The sequence below is a fragment of the Pelodiscus sinensis genome, chromosome 6, assembly GCF_049634645.1.
Source record: "Pelodiscus sinensis isolate JC-2024 chromosome 6, ASM4963464v1, whole genome shotgun sequence".
NCBI lineage: Eukaryota > Metazoa > Chordata > Testudines > Trionychidae > Pelodiscus > Pelodiscus sinensis.
Window position 1 is genome coordinate 109,247,158 of NC_134716.1, and position 19,190 is coordinate 109,266,347.

The 19,190-nt window shown below is 42.4% G+C and overlaps 1 protein-coding gene across 3 annotated transcripts in view; it reads left to right on the forward strand.

Annotated features, from left to right (window-relative positions):
* The window catches only part of CCBE1 (collagen and calcium binding EGF domains 1), a 189,283-nt gene extending 172,765 nt beyond the window's left edge, over positions 1-16,518 (forward strand). For all 3 annotated transcript variants that reach the window (XM_075932601.1, XM_075932600.1, XM_014570203.3), the window contains 5 exons: positions 6,460-6,580; positions 8,564-8,703; positions 8,811-8,846; positions 10,106-10,141; positions 11,634-16,518. In XM_075932601.1, coding sequence (XP_075788716.1) covers positions 6,460-6,580; positions 8,564-8,703; positions 8,811-8,846; positions 10,106-10,141; positions 11,634-11,867 — 567 coding nt within the window. In that variant the 3' untranslated portion in view covers positions 11,868-16,518. The remainder of the gene's footprint in view (positions 1-6,459; positions 6,581-8,563; positions 8,704-8,810; positions 8,847-10,105; positions 10,142-11,633) is intronic.
* Positions 16,519-19,190: the final 2,672 nt, after the last annotated feature.

Here is a 19,190-nt window from a genome sequence, read left to right on the forward strand (position 1 = left end):
TGTAACATGAAACACTGATGGTGGGAGGACCCTGTTTCTAGCACCGCCATTCCCTAAAAATCTATCCACACAAATCTTTACGCACACACCATCCCCCAAAGAAAATGGCAGGTTGTGAAAAAAGCTTGGATTTTGAATTATGGATGGAGAAAGCCACGGTCATTTTAGACAAGTATCCCAGTCCATCCAGAAAGTGAAATATGAATTAGGTCAATAAGTGTAGTTAATCCCTAAGAGTACAACAGTCAACATTAAAAACACATGGTTTGGCAACAATGTGTACGATAGGCAGTTTCTGGCTCGGAGATATAAAAGATAATGAGCTAGACCCGGGACTCAATTACTTGACATGTTTAGTGCATGTGTCTCAGTTCCAGCTGACTCATTGGGGAGGCATGTGTGTATGCTGGCTTTGCAGATATGTGAATTTTTTTACTTAATAAATTACTTAATAAACAGGCTTGTTGACAGTACAGGTCATTTCATTTTACCCGAGCAACAGAAGACGTTTTTATATTCTATTCATGTCAATCCTTTGCAGTTACACATATTGATTCCTGTCTGTTCAGAACATAAACTGAAGAATTGGTCATTGTAATGACTATAATGAGTGGCATTTATATAGCAGTTGGGATCCTGAAAGAGCCAAAGTAACCTCCAGGCCACAAACTGAAATAAAACTATCAAGGGGAAATTAATTAATCCATCACTCAGATGTGGCCGTCAATGGGGTAAAGCATTCCATGCTTTTCAACAGTGCTTATAAATGCTACACAGCTGCTTAGTCCAGGTGAAACTTGAGATTGACAGAATTTTACTTTCTAGTTTAATATATAGAGACATTAGTTCTAAGACACCTAGAACCCTCCTGCCAAAAGTGCTTGGAAAATGTTAATGATCGCAAGCAGACAAGACTTTGTTCTATCTCTGAGTCTAAAAATGGCATCTTTGGCAGCATGTAGCCCCAAAAATGTGCTGGGGCATTGGTTTTATACCCACATAAAGAGAAGAATTTCATTTTACAGTGTTACTGCTGTTGCTTCATGAGCATTTAGATGGTTCTTTTATGCATCCTAGCCAAATGGTAGCATGACCCGGCTTACACACTATGGCTATGTCTACACGCACGGCTTCTTGCGTGACTAATATGCAAATGAGGCTAAGCGTGGAATATCGCTGAGCCTCATTTGCATACCTAATGAGCCATCATTTTTTTCAAAAGAGGCTCTTGCGCAAGAAGGAGCACCTACACTGCCCCTTCTTGCGCAAGAAAAACCCTCTTGCACAATGCCATTACACCTATTACTTTTCAGGAAGAATGGCATTGCGCAAGAGGGTTTTTCTTCTGTAAGAAGGGGCAGTGTAGACACTCCTTCTTGTGCAAGAGCCTCTTCTGAAAAAAATGGTGGCTCATTAGGTATGCAAGTGAGGCTCACCGATATTCCACACTTTGCCTCATTTGCATATTACTCGTGCAAGAAGCCGCGAGTGTAGACATAGCCCAAGAGAGATCACAGGGTCAAGAAATGGAGCTTGTAAAACCCACTAATCAGTGTGTGTTATGAGTCACTCTTATGCTTAGTCCATTAAAGCTGGGGCTCAGTTACAGACCTCCTCTCACAGAGCCTTATTATTTAGCTCAAGCTGGGGCAACTCATCCTTTTGGCTCTGGAGATCCCTTGGGTAAACAGCTGGCACACCTGCAAGCTACACATGAATTGATTAGGGAAGTGCCAATACTTTAATTTAAAGCAAAGAATAAAAGTACGAAGGGCCCAATAAAGCATAAAGAGTGTCTTTGGTGAGGGTCCCTCAGAACCTCTGCTGGACATCTGAGCTTCAGAGCCCTATCAGCATCTGCGCTTGTTCTGGGACTCCTTGGGAATAGCTTTCCCGCCTGACCACTGAACACCACCCCATTCCCAGAGTGTAAGCAGCACTTGATTTTTAGCCTGTGCCCCAGAACAGACCAGGTAGCTGAGGTATAAAGCACCACCACACACAACTGAGAGGTTTTGCGTGTAGACAGGAGCTAGATTAGGGACAACACCCATAAAGGAACCTGCGTTAGCTCTGCAGTGAAAGAAAAGCCTTTGGCAACCAGCCAGCCCAGCTGCCATATTTGGCAACTAGCTGCTGTGGAACACTGAAAATAACCAAAGGGTGAAATTCATCCAGGAGGTCAGCAGAGTTGCCCCAGAAATGAATTTGCCCCACATACCTATAAAATAATCCTTAAATTCTGTTTGGCCGAGCAAAATTCCTAACTCCACTTATGGTCACTCTCAGCTAGTAACTTTCTTATCTGCAAATCAGTAGAGATGATTGTTGTCTCCTATAGGACAATTTTTGGGAGACAGCAGGTTTTCATAATATCTTTAAAAACATTTCATTGTTAAATGTTATTATCTAGGCAAGGATGACAGCACTTGAGATAAGCAGTGCACATCTCCTCATACAGTCCAACTTTGTTTTGCTTAGCAACTTTCCTGCTGAGCATATCCAAAGCACTTTTCTGAGTTAAATCCCACAGTCGTTTGGTTAAAAGAACAATGGAGGAAGATGGAAAGGAAGAGATGTAATGCAGGCAGTGAAGGAGAGATATTTCCTCATGAGACTTCATGCAGTTTAAAAAATTTTGTCATTACTTTTTTACATGCTCCCCATTTGCGTTGTTCCCCACCTTTCAAAGTAAATACCATTGGTCTCTCCCTATTGGATAAATGATCATTTGGGCCAGAATCATTACCTAGAATTCCTCTTTCCTGCTTCTGGGATCTCCCACACCTGTGGGTGAAAGTTAGAGGAGCGTGCTACCTCTACAAAACCATCCAAGGAGCAGGAAGAAGGGTCTAACTGAGTTACATAAGAACATCAGAACGGCTGTACTGGGTCAGACCAAAGGTCCATCTAGCCCAGTATCCTGTCTGCCGACAGTGGCCAGCACCAGGTGCCCCAGAGAGGGTGGACCGAAGACAATGATCAAGTGATTTGTCTCCTGCCATCCCTCTCCAGCCTCTGACAAACAGAGGCCAAGGACACCATTTTATCCCCTGGCTAATAGCCTTTTATGGACCTAACCTCCATGAAATTATCTAGCTTCTCTTTAAACTCTATTATCGTCGTAGCCTTCACAGCCTCCTCTGGCAAGGAGTTCCACAGGTTGACTACACGCTGTGTGAAGAAGAACTTTCTTTTATTAGTTTTAAACCTGCTACCCAGTTGCCCTCCTTCTCCCACTCAGTTCCTCTGCCTCCTCTGCCCCCTAGTTTCTTGTCCCTTCCAGCAGCCCCACATCATTTGGACTCCTCCACAGAATTTCATGGGTGGGGTGGAGGAAGTGGTCCTTTCAGAAGGCCCCATCCACCTTCAGGAAGGAAAAACTCAACAGCAGCAGTGGCGGCTACCAGCAGTGAGGAAGCCTACCTATGCCCTGGCTGCTCAATTGATCAGTCCTTAGGGCCCAAATAGTCTCAACAGCCTCCTTCCAGCAATACTAGGAAACGGCCCTTGTACAGGCTCTGAAGCCTGATGGGGTCAGCCATTCTGAGCCCTATGAGCTGTTTGGGGGACTGGAAGGCTGACTCATGGGGTGTGTCTGGGAGGGCCCTTCCTGAGAAGAACACATGCTAGTTCTGTTCAAGCTAGTGCTGAAAGTAGCAATATAGGCAGGGGATGGCATGGCAGCTTAGAGTAGCTGCCTAAGTACATGCCCCGGACCTTTGGACAGGTTTGTACTCTGAGCCACCACCTGTGCTACCCCCCTCCAGCTGAGGAGTCACTTCAACAGGGTTATGGTTTGATAGAGAATATTTTAAATTATTCACTTTTTTTAATGTTGCAAGTGATTTGGGACCATCAAGCAATGCCCATTGCCGGGCTGAGTAGCCATCAGAACTTATTGCAGTAGCCCTCTCCCTTCTGTCAGCCCTTCCGGATCATTGCTGCACCCACTTGTTGGGTGTTGTCCTAAAATAAACCCTGACCTTGCACTGGCCACCGCATGAGCAAATGACAGTGCCCATACAGAGCCCTATAGTTATCAGTGAGTTTGCACCTTACCATACCCGACTGCCTTTCGGTGTCCATTGCAGGACTAAGGCCTTGTACTGTAAGTACCTTGAAGCAGAGAACTATGTCTTGGGTTGTGTCCTTATAGCTGTTAGCACAAGGGAACCCCAAACCTGATAGAGCCTTTGGGAACTGCCACAATATAATAGTGAGAATCTCAGTAATAAATACTCCATCTTCACTGGCACCTTTAAAGTTCCATTCAGATTGTTGCCAGATACAACAAGGAATCCTGTGGCACCTTAAAGACCAACTGATTTATGTGTTCATGGGTACAATCCACTTTGTCAGATGCCAGTGCATCAGGTTTTTACCCACAAAAGCTTATGCCCAGATAAATCAGTTAGGGTATGTCTACACTACAGCACTAATTCAAACTAACTTAGTTCGAATTAGTTAATTCGAACTAAGATCATTCGAATTAGTGCATCTAGACTTAAAAACTAGTTCGAATTAGCGTTTTGCTATTCAAACTAGCATGTCCACACTGAGTGGACCCTGAACTGAGGTTAAGGGTGGCCGGAAGCAGTGCCGGCAGGGCATCAGATTAGGATTTAGAGTGTAGAGCTGCTGTCTCAGGCTAGCCGAGGGCTGTGCTTAAAGGAACCCAACCCCCATCCCAGACACACAGTTCTCAGGGGTTCCCCGCTTGCAAAGCAGTCCTGGTTTGGAGTGCCCTGAGTGCCCACACTCGGCACATCACAGCACTTGGCCATCAGCCCGGCTGCACTTGCCGCAGGCTGCCATCCGGAGGGGGGGGGGGTCAATCAAGGGGCTTCAGGAGAGTTTCCACCCCAAAGAGCCCGCAGAGCCAGCCCAGTCCTCCCCATCGGGGGCTCGTACCCCATTCCTCCCTCACCTCCTTCCACTTACCCTTCCTAGCCCCCCTTCCTGATGTACAAAATAAAGGACACGTGTTCAAAAATAGAAACTCTCTTTATTGAACAAAACTCGGGGAGACTGGGAAAAGAAGGTGGGAGAGGGGAAAAGAGAGGGTGGGAGAGGGGAGGGCAATTAAAATGGTCAGGGGTTTGGAACAGGTCCCATATGAAGAGAGGCTAAAGAGACTGGGACTTCTCCGCTTAGAAAAGAGGAGACGGAGGGGGGATATGATAGAGGTCTATAAAAGTATGAGTGGTGTGGAGAGGGTGCATAAAGAAAAGTTCTTCATTAGTTCCCATAATAGAAGGACTAAAGGACACCAAATGAAATGAATGGGTAGCAGGCTTCAAACTAATAACAGAAAGTTCTTCTTCACAAAGCAAATAGTCAACCTGTGGAACTCCTTGCTGCAGGAGGCTGTGAAGGCTAGAACTAGAACAGAGTTTAAAGAGAAGTGAGACAAAGTCATGGAGGTTGGGTCCATGGAGTGGTATTAGCCAGGGGGTAGGAATGGTGTCCCTGGCCTCTGTTTGTGGAAGGCTGGAGATGGATGGCACGAGACAAATGGCTTGGTCACTGTCTTCGGTCCATCCCCTCCAGGATTCCTAGGGTTGGCCGCTGTCGGCAGACAGGCTACTGGGCTAGATGGACCTTTGGTCTGACCCAGGACAGCCATTCTAAGCTCAGGGCTCAGGGTCGGGGGTCTCAGTGGACCCCCTTGATTTTCATGCCAACCTGCTCCTGGGTGGCCAGGCTGGCAGCTCTCCTGCCCTAGACGCCCGCTTTCCTGTGCCTAGTGCGGAGGTCATGGATGAGGTCCACGATGTCTGCACTAGACCAGGTGGGCACCCGCCTCTTGTGGACCTGGGCAGGCTCCCGGGAGCCGCCAGCCTGGTCCCGGGAAGCGGTGGAGGGCTGGGTGGCAGCGGGTGGCTGGCTCAAGCCGTGCCAGGTGCAGGGTCTGCTGGCTGGGTGCTGGCAGGCTTGCACCTGGCACGGGCACCATAGCCAGCCCATGCCCCTTTAAGGGCTCCGGGGCCGGAAGGGGGGCAGATGAGTTTCCCTGGTGGTGCCCAGAGTGGCCACCAGGGAAAGCTGGGGAGGGCTAGCCTCCCACTAGTTCGAATTAAGTGGCTACACAGCCCTTAATTTGAACTAGTTAATTTGAACTAGGCGTTAGTCCTCGTAGAATGAGGTTTACCTAGTTCGAATTAAGTGCTCCGCTAGTTCGAATTAAGTTTGAACTAGCAGTTTGTATGTGTAGCGCCTATCAAAGTTAATTCGAACTAACGTCTGTTAGTTCGAATTAACTTTGTAGTGTAGACATACCCTCAGTCTTTAAGGTGCCATGGGACTCCTTGAGTTTTGTTTTGTTTTGTTTTTGCAGATACAGACTAACACAGCTACCCCTCTGATATTTGTTTCCAGAAAAACTTAACAAGAATTGTAATTGAACCTGTGGAACTATTGTGGATCTACAACCCTTTCTCTTTCCCCCCTACTCAGGTTGCTTTATTACCAAACATTGCTGCGGACCTTAGCAAGCAAATCACTGGTGAAAAAGTGCTTGCATCTAATGCATATATACCAGGCCCCCCTGGGCAACCAGGACATCCAGGCCCTGCAGGTAAGATGCAAACCAGAAGAAATCAAATATAAAATAGTATTATGAACAAAAAGCTTTTAATTTAATATAATTCTAAGAGTGCAACGTTTTTCTTTTAGATTTGGGTTTCTCTGCCGATCACATCACAATCTGACAGTGCCTTCTCGATCTTTCCCAAATTCTCTTCCTCAAACATTTCCTCACAACAAAAAGCATACTAGTCCTATAGATGTTTTTTCCATTTCTTCTTGGGGTCTCCCATATTTTAGTCGCCATTTCTTATTTTTGTAACCCAGCCTGAACCAGTCCTCACCTCATTTCAAAAATGCCTGTTACTTTAGCCCATTCTCATTAGAACAATAGGAAATGTGCTTTCAATTTGCAAGGGATCAAACAAACCTGTTAATGATATTTATGCATGTATTCATTAATTGATTTAGAGCTGATTTTTGGATTCAAATTAATTGTAAAACAAAAACAAAACTCCATTGACACCAACTAAAACTGCATTTTATCTCATTTGGGGTTGAAACCATGAGAAACCACAGAGTTTATAAAACTGTAGTTCAGCCCTGACATCTTCAAGCTAAGGTCAAATATGCTAAAAGGTTCATTAACTTTGATTAATTTCAGTCAAATTTTGGATTAGTAACAAACCCAAGATAATTTTATCTGGTTCTGGGTTTCATTAAGAAGTTTTGCAGAGCTCTAGCTTTGATCCTTAGTTTGATTTCATATCTACTTAATTGATTCCTGTCATTACTCTCTCTTTTATTCTCTAAGTAAAAGAGATCTGTGCTCTATTTTCTTGGTGGAGAGTGTTTTCAGTCTACAGTATTTCACCAGTGCAAAGACAGTATCGTTTTATTCCCTTCTTCTGGCTACGACTCTGACTGCAATGCACTGTTTATTATCTTCTTGAAATCGTTCTGAACAATGCTTAAACTCTAATCTCTACACTTCTTCCATCTAGTTTCTCAATGACCTGCGCTGTCCAAGGTACTGTAGAATTATCTTTTGCTAGTTGAAAACCATCTTTGCTAATCTATCCTCTGTGTGATTAGTAAACAAATAGACTGGGATTTTCAACAAATCAGTGGCAGTTGCAAATCCTAGTCTTAACATTTTTAGTTCTTTTTTACAACTCACAGTTGGACTTGCATTTCTTGTTACTTTCATGTCCAAGCATTGCGAAGAAGAATGCATCATCAGCTGAGATAAAGCAATTCAGCCAGTTACCACTTTAGTGTTACTTATTATTTGAACATTGTTTGTTTCAGACATGATGTCTACTTGTGAGAGGCAAAGAAAGGCAATGTTTCTCTTGACCTATATATATATTATTTGTCTGTCTTCACCTTTTACAAGTATATTTTGTACTGAGTCAACAGCTACCTCCTGGCCAATGAGTAAAAGAAGCAGAATAGAAATAGACATGTTTCTGCTCATGTATCAGGTAGAAGAAAGATGCAACACATCACCAGTAAAAGTGGACTGAACATAAAAGTCATTATTTCTATGTTTCCCGTGATGAGCCTTAAAAATACCATTGCTGCAAGTTGCCTGATGCTTTTTTTTTACAAGAGGGTTTTCTTTAATTTAAATTGCCTTTCTACTCTATATTGTGTTAGTATTGAGAAATTTCTGCATTTCTCTTAATTTTCCATTCTTGATATCCCTGACTTTCCGTCTGATAGCAGTTGCAGTTTAGCTCTTTTCATGAGGTTTCCTTAATTAATGTTTGTGAAGCATGGGGAGCTCCTGGGATGAAAGTGAAGAAAGGTGCTGTTGCTGTGACTAATGTTGTTACTGACTGCCTTAGTGCTGAGTTTTGGTTTTGTGGAATTACTGCAGCTATTCAGTCAAGTATTATCCTACAGAAAAGTGAGAAAGGAAAAGGGGAATCCATTAGGATAATTGTATACTTTGCCGCTTACATTGATATACTAATGGAAAGTTTCTAACTGGGTAGTAACCTTCACTGGGTCACTTTTTAATTTATAGGGGCCCCGGGACCAAAAGGAAGTCCAGGATTGCCTGGCTCACCTGGATCTCCAGGCCATCCAGGTCCTAGAGGATCAATGGGACCCATTGGACCATCGCCTGACATATCACATATTAAGCAGGGCCGACGGGGCCCAATGGTCAGTAGTTTATCTTCCTATCAAGAATGTGCAGTGTGTTCCCACACCCTCCGTGTGTGCACACATGCCTTTTCATTCTTGTAAAGACCAGTTCCTTTGTCTTTCAGGGTCCGCCAGGGGCACCAGGGAGACATGGTACCAAGGTGAGGTTGGAAGTATTAGTCTTTTCCTGTATGCATATATCACCCTGTATGCATATATCACCAGCCTCACTGATTGCTATGCAGATCAGCTTATTTCAAATGCGGAGAGTTCTCACCCTCTACATTTTTGACCACATTTCCCACCCTTCAAAGCCCTTCTACTTCTTTCTCTGTTTCCACATCAAGTTCATACTCTGTAGCCTCACTTTCAAGACCACCCACACGTTTGCACCCCTACTCTGTCTCTGTCATTCCCTATGCACTGCTGAATCCTCCCCACCTATGGATCCCTTTGTGTCCTTCTCCCACTCTGTTTTGTTCTTTCATGTATGTTCCCTGATTCTTAAACAATGCTTTCCCCTCTTCTATGCTGAGCATCTGCCCTTTTCTTCTCCATATTCCCCTGAGAGAGGATAATGACCAGTTATCTTCTGTGTTCACTGAGGGTAGGACAAGAAGTAATGGGCTTAATTAGCAGCAAGGGAGATTGAGGTTAGATATTAGGAAAAACTTTCTAACTAAAAATAATTAAGCTCATGATTAGGTTACCATGGCAGGTCATTGGAGGTTTTTAAGAACAGGTTAGCCAAACACCTTTGGTCCTACCTCAGGGCAAAAGGATGAACTAGATGAACTCTTGAGGTCCCAATAAGCCCTACAGTTCTATGACTGTATGACTGCAAAGGGATGAACTCATCACCACAACGCCTCCTTCTGATCATGCTCAGTTCGTGAAGTGTGCCATCTTGTGGTTGGTGTCTCACTCATCATCACTCTGCTCTCCTGTCTCCACTTTCTGGCTTTGAATACACATCACTCTCTTGGTGCACGAGGTCCACTTTAGGACACGGCCCTCCGGCAATGCTCACCACTGCATTTTCCCCTTTTGGGGGTGTTGAGAGTCCTCAGTCCATGAGCCTCAGTGACCAACTGCAGCCTCAAAGTCTAGCCCCTCACTTCAGGGGCAAGCTGCAGTGTATACTGGCCCTGGTCCAGTGTGGCAAGGTGCAATGTAAGGGGGAAAGGAGGGCCCCAACCCAGGGACTTTCTTATGGCAGCCTTGTTCTGCCCTCCTTTACTCAAGCCCCAGTGTGTAGCTGAGGTGAAAGCTGTCCTTCCTGTTCCTCTTAGCTTACATCACCTTATTTAAGGTGAAGTCTATAGTTGCCAAGGGATGAGTGAATGCCTCACCTGAGGCAAATCCATGTCATTTTTCTCTTTACTTTAATCACAGCTAACTAAAATGTTATTTGTTACAGGGGGAGAGAGGAGCACCAGGACCAAAAGGGCCACCTGTAAGTATCACTGCTGGCTAACTAGGATTCCTACAGTAAAGAAAGGGCATGATCTGATAACAGTGTCACCAGCTATCTATAGAGAAAGCAATTTATGTCTCTGTTACTGTATCAGTAGTTTATACCAAAAGGTTTAACTGAGCCTTAATATTTGACTGCATACCCTCCGGGGGAGATGTCTTGGGATAGCACCTACTAAAGATGTAATTTTCAGTGGATATGGGGCTTCTCCATCATGTCATCAGAGTATACTATACGTCTTTAGAAGGCACTGTCCTGAGACATCACCCATGGAACTAGTTATCTTAATAATAGTAAATGGCAATAACAGCTGCTTGATTGGGACAGCAAATATTTTGCTTAAAGGGAACACCAGTCTGTAGGAAGGAATTGATTGGGATTTGGTGCAATTAACAAACAAAGATTAAAAAACGAAGAGATGGAGCCACAATGCAGAGTATTTGTTTCCATATACTTATTCGGTCAGTGAAATTCAGCCTTCTGCAGCAGCAAGTAATGCAGTTAGGCACTGGTGTGTTTTTTGAAAAATTTTGCTGGGCACCTATCTGCATTTTTAGCTACCTAAATATCTTTACAAATCTGTCTCATAGTCATCCCTTACATCCTCAAAATAGGGCTTAATGAGGATTTGAGTGAGGTGTAGCATGGGGGCAGGTTATCTGGACAAGGATGAATATTTGGAGGATGTTGAATCATTTCAGACTCTTGTTCCTACAGAACAGATTCTTAAATGGATGATCTGATGCTTCCATGCATTTATCCATGTGAAGAGAACGTAAAAAAAACATTCTGGGTTTTGTAAAATAGATAGTAACAGATGGAAACATTTTTACAGCTGGGAAAAGTATTTACTAATTGATAAACAGCATATGGGTTACAGTAGAGAAATGGAATCTCCATGTTTGGAGATTTTGAAGAGCACCTGTAAGGTATTATTTGGATGGTGCTTGGTCCTGCTGTGAGTGCAGGGGACTGAACTAGATGACCTCTTGAGGTTGCTTGCAGACCTACGACTCGGATTCATTTTAAAATTTAGTTTTTCCTATTGATTGTTTTTATTATCAATTTTCCATTCATAAAGATTAAGTAATTATTTTTTAAAAAAATAGAAGGAACATGAGGAAAGGAATTTCCATTGAACAATGCTTCATTTCTGCTTTGTGCAGATTACTCTTCTAAAATAATGAGAGCTGACGCCAATGGGGGTCAGAGGCATTTCTCTAGTCACAGAACTATTCATCTTTGCAAGATGGAGCCCTGTCTGCTCAAAGTATTTTCTATTTGTAGCTGCTTTTCTAAGTTATTCCAGGTTGATTGAAGGAGAGCTGGTTTATTTCAGGCAGCCAACCCCAAGCAGTGTTTTGTCAAAGTTCTCCAGTGAGCATAAGTAGGCTAATATTTGGGCAGTGCCTGGAAAATATAAAAGCAGTAAATAATGAGTGTTAATAATGATTACACGCCATATTTGCAGGGCCCACCAGGCTCATTTGATTTTCTGTTGCTGATGATGGCAGACATCAGAAATGACATTGCTGAGCTGCAGGAGCGAGTGTTTGGACACAGGACTCACTCATCAGCAGAGGAGTTTCCGTTACCTCAGGAATTTACAAACTATCATGACACAGTGGACTTTGGCTCTGGAGAGGACTACAAGCAAAGGATTACACCCAAAGACTCGAGGATGCACAAAACAGCCAATCATTAGTTAGGTCTGGTTATATACAGCAAGAAGAGATGTTCAGAGTTGTATAGTATAAAAATGCACTGATGATGTAATATATATATAATTTTCCAGTTTTCTCTTTTCTTGTCCTTATGTGCTGTAATCAGGGACCTTCATAGAGGCGTGCGGGGCCCAGGATAAAATTAACTGTACCTTAGGGACAGCTCTGACTGTAGCTTTCTCTATTTACTGAGACATCTACTAGTGGTGGTTACATACATTCCAGCCTTTGTCTGTTTTTGTGCTTTGAGGAAATAGATATTCTTGTACTAGAAATTAATTGGCTAAGTGTCAGTCTGAAGTGTCAGTCTGAAGTGTCATACAATGAGGTCCAAGATAAAGCAGGGAGACGTGTATGTTCTAAAATGACTCCTGCTTGTCCCTTAGAAATAGCCCACTGTTCATCCAATGTAAGCAGTCACATCTTTTCAGCAAGGGTGTGTCTAAACTACATGGCTCCTTCGATGGAGCCATGTAGATTAGGCTGATCAGCAGAGGGAAATGAAGCCGCGATTTAAATAATCACGGCTTCATTTAAATTTAAATGGCTGCTGCGCTGAGCTTATCAGCTGTTTGTCGTCTCAGCGCGCTAGTCTGGACGCTCCCGCGCCAACCTGTAAGCCCTTTATCGACCTCCCCATTATGCCTCATAGGATGAGGTTTACTGGGGAGGTCGATAAAGGGCTTTCATGTCGACAGGGGAACGTCCAGACTGCCCCGATCTGCCGACAAACAGCTGATCGGCAGAGCGGGATAGCCATTTAAATTTAAATGAAGCCGCGGTTATTTAAATCGTGGCTTGATTTCCCTTTGCCAAACAAACAAATCTACATGGCTCCATTGACGGAGCCATGTAGTCTAGACACACCCTTGCTGAAAAGATGTGACTGCTTACATTGGATGAACAGTGGGCTCATTCAGCAATGAGAGAATATGTTCTATACGTGATATGGGGATGGGTAAAGGAGCAGGAAACTTACTAAGAGGAAGAACTGATGTGAATGAGACAAGGGTCTGATTTTGATCTCATTTGCACTCATGAAAATGAGCCTAAATTCCATGATGATACATTGACATACATGAGATCAGAATGAGGCCTACTGTTTGTGAAAGAATTTCATCCAGTTTGTTTCTGCAGATTGTAGTACAAGGGTCAGCTGCATGAGTCGAAGGTAATGGGCAATCTTCTTAGTGTAATATGTCACATGACTCTTTGACTCAGTATATAATGAATAGGAGTGGCTAAAGGGTCACATGTGACCAAATGCTGTAGATAGTGCTTGGGATGGCATGGTTGAACTCTGGAGAAAGTCATATCACTACCCAGAGGCCAGAGGAAAAAATATTGTTTGAAAGCAGGATTGAAGAATGAATAGGGATGTGATTCCTCACAATTTTCTATACCGAAAAGTTGGATCAACAAATTAGCTTACCCCTAGTCATCTACAATGTATATTACCACTCCTTTCAAATAACTAAACCTGAAATTCACTTTCCACCATTATAGTCTACACAGTTTTTTTGTGTATCTAGCATGGTTCCTCTTACTACAGTGCTAGCAGTGTTAAGAAGACCTCTTCCCTGTGACAAATACAAAAGAAAATCCCTCATTGTGCTACTTCATCTTCAGGTCTTCTATGATCTACCTAGATCAAATATGAACACCAATACAGGCAGCATCTTTCCCAGATCCCAGGGTTGGTTGTTTTGTTTTTGTTTTATCCTGTTTCATGTCTCTCTTCCGGAGGGCAACTGCTATAATTTCTATACCAGAAGTACTGTCCATGTTGCCTGGACTGCAATTAAAAATCCACAGCTGGTCCATGCCAGCTGCTGACTCACACTCATGAGGCTCAAGTTAAGGGGATATAATTGCAATATCAATAATCAGGCTCAGGCTGGTGCCCAAGATCTAGGACATCATGCAGTGGGAGAGTCCCAGAAGTCAGACTGCAGCCTGAGCCCAAAAATCTACCACACAGTTAGCCCAAGTCAGCCTTCACAGGCCAGTTGCATTTGTCTAATTGCAGTGTAGATATACCCATACTATGTCAATCGTGTTGTTCAAATTCTAATATTAGCCCTGCTGCATGACATTGCAGAAATCTTTCTGACATTTATGAAATTTGCCCGTTTTCTATATGTTTCTTTGAGGGTCTTGTCAGTTCCTCATATACCTTTGCAGTTCCTTCATGTGGGTATATTTCTGCAGGTCATAGTGAGTATGTTTTTTCTTCATTCCTGTTTTCTTGATTTTACGTGTGTAACCCAAATTAAAAGGAACTGACTACATAATCGATAAAGATTGAGTTACTTACAGTAACCTACAGAGCTTCAGTGCTCTACAGAGTTCTGTGAGCTTCAGGTATGGAGAACCAATCAGCAGGGATTGAGTTTTAGGAAGGAAGATGCGTCCAAAAGTGGAATAATCTTTGAGCCAGCTAAATGGAAAAGATCTAAACCAGTATTCAGTGGGCTCTATATTGCCTACTTAGTTAATTTCATGCAGGCAACTATATGTATGTCACATTCTTAAATTATGTATATAACCCATCCATACAACTATGTAATGCACTTAATCTGCTGGATCAGGTTGATATCCTACATACATTAATAACCAACAGGTTTTTTTTAGAACATAGACTTAAGAGCAGGATGTTAAATTAGTTCTGGAAATCAATCAAGATTCCCCTTTGCCACCAACAAAAATGTGATCTAAATCAAGGTGTTGGTTTCAATTCTGGGCAGCACTTTTTCAGTTATGAGAAAACAACAAAATAAAACGTTGGGACACCCAAAGGGACAGATTGCCCTGATGAGTGCAAGGGGAGAATTCTGTCCCTGAATCAGGAAGTTGCTTAAGCACATGCCTAACTTTAAGCGTGTGTCCAAGTAGTCCCACTGATGTCTATGGGGATTACAAAATACAGGTACATGTTTAAGTACCTTCCTGAATCTGGGCCTTAGTATCCTTCCCCCCACATCCATGGATTCTCAACTCCAAAGAGTGCCTTGGTTGGGTCTCCAGGAATGATGGATGATGCTATTTTGCAAGATTTGCTATTTTCATATTGCAGGAGCTCCTCTGGCAAGGTGACCTTTTCTGGGATGATCTTAACCTTAACTGTGCTTACATAGCAGAAATCTTTTGGATGGACCTTTCTTCTTATATTTTCAGTTAACCATAGGATATTTTTCACAATAAAGGACTTATAGCAGAAATTGGTCAGTTTAGGATTCCGAGAGAAATAATCATATATATGTGTGCAAATCCACAGTTAAAAAAGTAAAGTAAGAGGTATTTTCTGCAACCTATCAGAAGCACTGCAAATCCAGGTAAGATAATTAGATTCCAGATTCAAGTTGGGGGGGGGGGGGTTAATTGTAAATTCCTTACTCCTTTATAATTCTTAAAATACCAACTCGGCTGTGTCTACACTGGGCCACTTATTCCGGAAAATCAGCTGCTTTTCTAGAATAAGCTGCGAGCTGTCTACACTGGCCCTTGAATTTCCGGAAAAGCAACAATGCTCTACTGTACAAAAATCAGCCGCTATTCCGGAAAAACTATTCTGCTCCCGCTCGGGCATAAGTCCTTATTCCGGAACACTGTTCCGGAAAAGGGCCAGTGTAGACAGCCCAGTAGTCTTTTCCGGAAAAAAGCCCCGATCGTGAAAATGGCGATCGGGGCTCTTTTCCGGAAAAGTGTGTCTACATTGGCCACAGACGCTTTTCCGGAAAAAGGGCTTTTCCGGAAAAGCAGCCTGCCAATGTAGACGCTCCTTTTCCGGAAAAACTGAAAACGGAATAGTTTAAGCAGTTTTAACCAGTTCCGGAAATTCATGCCAGTGTAGACGTAGCCCTCCTGTCTCTCCTACCCTCCCCCCCAAGATTCCAACATATGGACATAGCAACAGTCGGGCTAGTTTCCTGACTAAGTCTCATGCACATGACAACTTTGTTTCATCTAGCTAAGTACCATGTATAACTTTATTAGAAAGAAATATTATTTTGATGAGTTTAAAATGTGATAAGTTTAAAAGAGAAGAATACTAAGGTAAAGAGTTCATTATTTTATTAATATTAAAAATAAATATTTAATTGAAACATTTGCAGACATGCACAGGAATGGGGAGAATTCTTATCTGTAATATGTTGGCATTAGTTTAACAAAATCAAAATTGGATGAAATTTTTTACCCTTCCCACAGTGTAGAAAGTTGAGATGAGTTTAGCCATTCTTGGAAAGCTAGAAAAGTAAAGTAATAAAAAGTATCTGCCTGAAAATTTCCAGTACAGTTGTGATAACTCAGAAAAATGGGGGGAGCTAAAAAAGAAGTTGAAGTGGCATTCAAGTAATAGCTTGTTGATACTGCAGTGTAAAAGAGCCTCTAACCCTGTCACTTCCTGATCATATTTCATGGTGAATAAATTAGAACCCCATTGAGTCAATGGAAGATGAGAATCAGGTCCATGAATTTGTTTTTAATTTGGCAAGACACAATTTTGTTTTAGTTATGCATTTTGTACACTGCTCATGTTATTTATAATAAGTATATGGGATACTAAAATTTGTATAAAAATGATTATGATTACATGATGTATTCTTAATAACAAAGATATTTTTCTTATGCTGTTGGTAGTTGTTTTTGTTACAAATCTTTTCCCTGAAACTATCCAGATTTTGTTTTGATGTAAAAACAAATGACTGGGACTTGAGAGTTGCAAAGGAGTATCAGCCTCCTGAAATATGAGTTGGTCTCCTGTTTAATATTTCACATGCAGCAGAGTAAGTTACATGGTCCCCTCTGTCTCAAAAGAGAGTTTTACTAACTCTTTTCAGATTGTGCACAATGTTATTCATTAGAGCTTGTCAGAAACTACTTGGGAGGAGTCCGTGAAAAATTTCTACTCTTAGACATAAAAGAAAAATCAAAAACTTAAATTTTTGAGCCAAAATTTTTCAAGATCAAAGATGAAGATTTCAAATCAGAAATGTCTCCAGAGTGCCTTATGGGAGTTGTAGTTCAGGTGCCTCATGCCTTCCCGCCTCATCGCCTTGTCTCCCCACTGCTGCCACCATGGACTGGACTACATGGGCAAACCACATCTCCCATGATGTACCAGAGGAGATGTATCATGGCCATCCCAGCTCTTCTGAGACATTATGGCAGTATTTCATAATCTAAATTTTGTGGTTTTGTCCCAAAAAGGAAGAACCTTTTGGTTTTCAGGCAGTCACTTTTTTGACAAAGTGTCAACATTTACATGGAAGGCAAACACCTTCCATGAAAATGTTCACTTGGTCAAAACACAAACTATTTTTTCATCTAAAAATAGTTTTCATGGAAAAGTTTTACCCGGCCCTACTGCTCATGCCTGAGTAGTGTTTAGACTCCTGATGAATATTATTCCCAATATAAAGCTGCTTTTCCCAACAATATGTAATACCTATTCATTTATAACAATTCTCTCTACCAGCAGATTGAATGGGCCTGCTGTCCCTATACAGAAATCTATCCTTTGGAAACTTAATTTAATTCTTGTTGCTATTCCATATATGTGGCTAGTTGACAACATGAGTGTGTGTGTGTGCGTATGTGCACGTGTGCGTGTGTGTGCGTGTGTGTGCGTGTGCACGTGTGTGCACGTGTGCGCACACGCCTGCATACATTCTCCAAGGCAACATATTGTTCCTTTGAGTTCATTAATTGTACTAAATCATTAATACCTTCCTCTCATATAGTGTTTTCAGCTCTTGATTTCAACTCAATGGAGTATGGTTAACTTCTAAAAATTGGGACTGTAACTCTGACACTGTCTTATTCAGTTTCTTGGTCTCTTTTACATAGTCAGAGGCATATGCACTTGATGTTAGTAAAACGAATACAAATTCAACTGCTTTTCATTTTGGCTATACCTGCAGGGCCTACACTTATAATGGAGTGAGATGACCCGTGCTGCTTTTAGTGTACTACCAGGCAAACTATTTACTGAATTCCAGTCAGTTTCACCTGTCCAAACACAGAGAAACCACAGGGAATACACAGGTGATCATGCAAGAAAGGAAGAAAATGAGGATGCACCAGTGTAAGTGAAAGAAAACTTAGCTTAACTCTCCATTAACTGACCGAGGAGGGGCTGGAAAACACACCACCATCTTATTATTTGTAAATTGGTCAGATTCTAGAGGACAATTAACATGAAACTTCAGGAAGTCATTTTTACTGAATGAATTGTCAGAGTAGAACCACCTACCAGGAGTTTCAAAGAAACAGGTGTATGATACAGCTCTATCCCATACTGCTGATTTTCAAAAGGGGGAGATATGTGATTAAGGGTCTTACAGTAGTTTCCAAACTTTTCCCACTATCAGGCTGCCCTGTAGTAGCTCAAGAGCATAAGTACCTATCTCAGGGCAAGTTGTAAAGAGACAGGGCCCAAAACCCAAATTGGCCATGAGTTCTATACTTACATTTCACCAATCATTTATTAAGTATAAACTCCTCAGGTACCTAGGATATGTCTACATTACAGAGTTTTGTCGGAAAAACAGCCATTTTTCCGAAAAAACTTGAGAAACGTCCACACTGTAATTGCATTCTTCTGAAAGAAAATCAAAAGATTAGAGGGGTTTTTCCAGCACTGGTAATCCTCATTCTATGAGGAAGAAGCCTTTTTGTGAAAGAGCTCTTTCACAAAAAGGCATGTGTGGACGGGGAAGAGGAAGTTCTTTTGGAAGAAGAGGAAAAAGCACAGGTGCCCTGGTGGCCGTTCTGGCCATAGCAATCACAGCTTACATGCGAGAGAGCATCCATTCAATCTGGACCGTCTTTCGAAAAAGCAGATTGCTTTTTCGATACACTTTTGCAGTGTGGATTCTCTTTTTTGGAAGTTTTTTCAGCAAATCTCTTCCGAAAAAAGCTTCTTCTGAAAGAAGCCTGTAGTCTAGATATAGACCTAGACAAGCTTGCCTTTGTGGTAGAAGATTCCTTACCCCCAACTACCACAGCAGTATTCAGGTTACTCCCAGTCCCAAAGAACGAGTTGCCTACCCAAGGTTAATTGTACCTTACAGATCACACCAAAGACAACACTTGCACCCAATCCTATAATAAATTATATACAGATTTATTAACTTGGAAAGGAGAATAAGAGAGCTCTTTATGCATATACAGTAAAACTCCAATTGTCCGGCATCCAGTGGTCCGGCACTCCTGACAGTCCAGCACCAGCTGGAACCTAGAAGTGCTCCAGCCAGCCGGACAATTGGAACTCCTGTGAGCCCCATGCATGCTCACGGGCC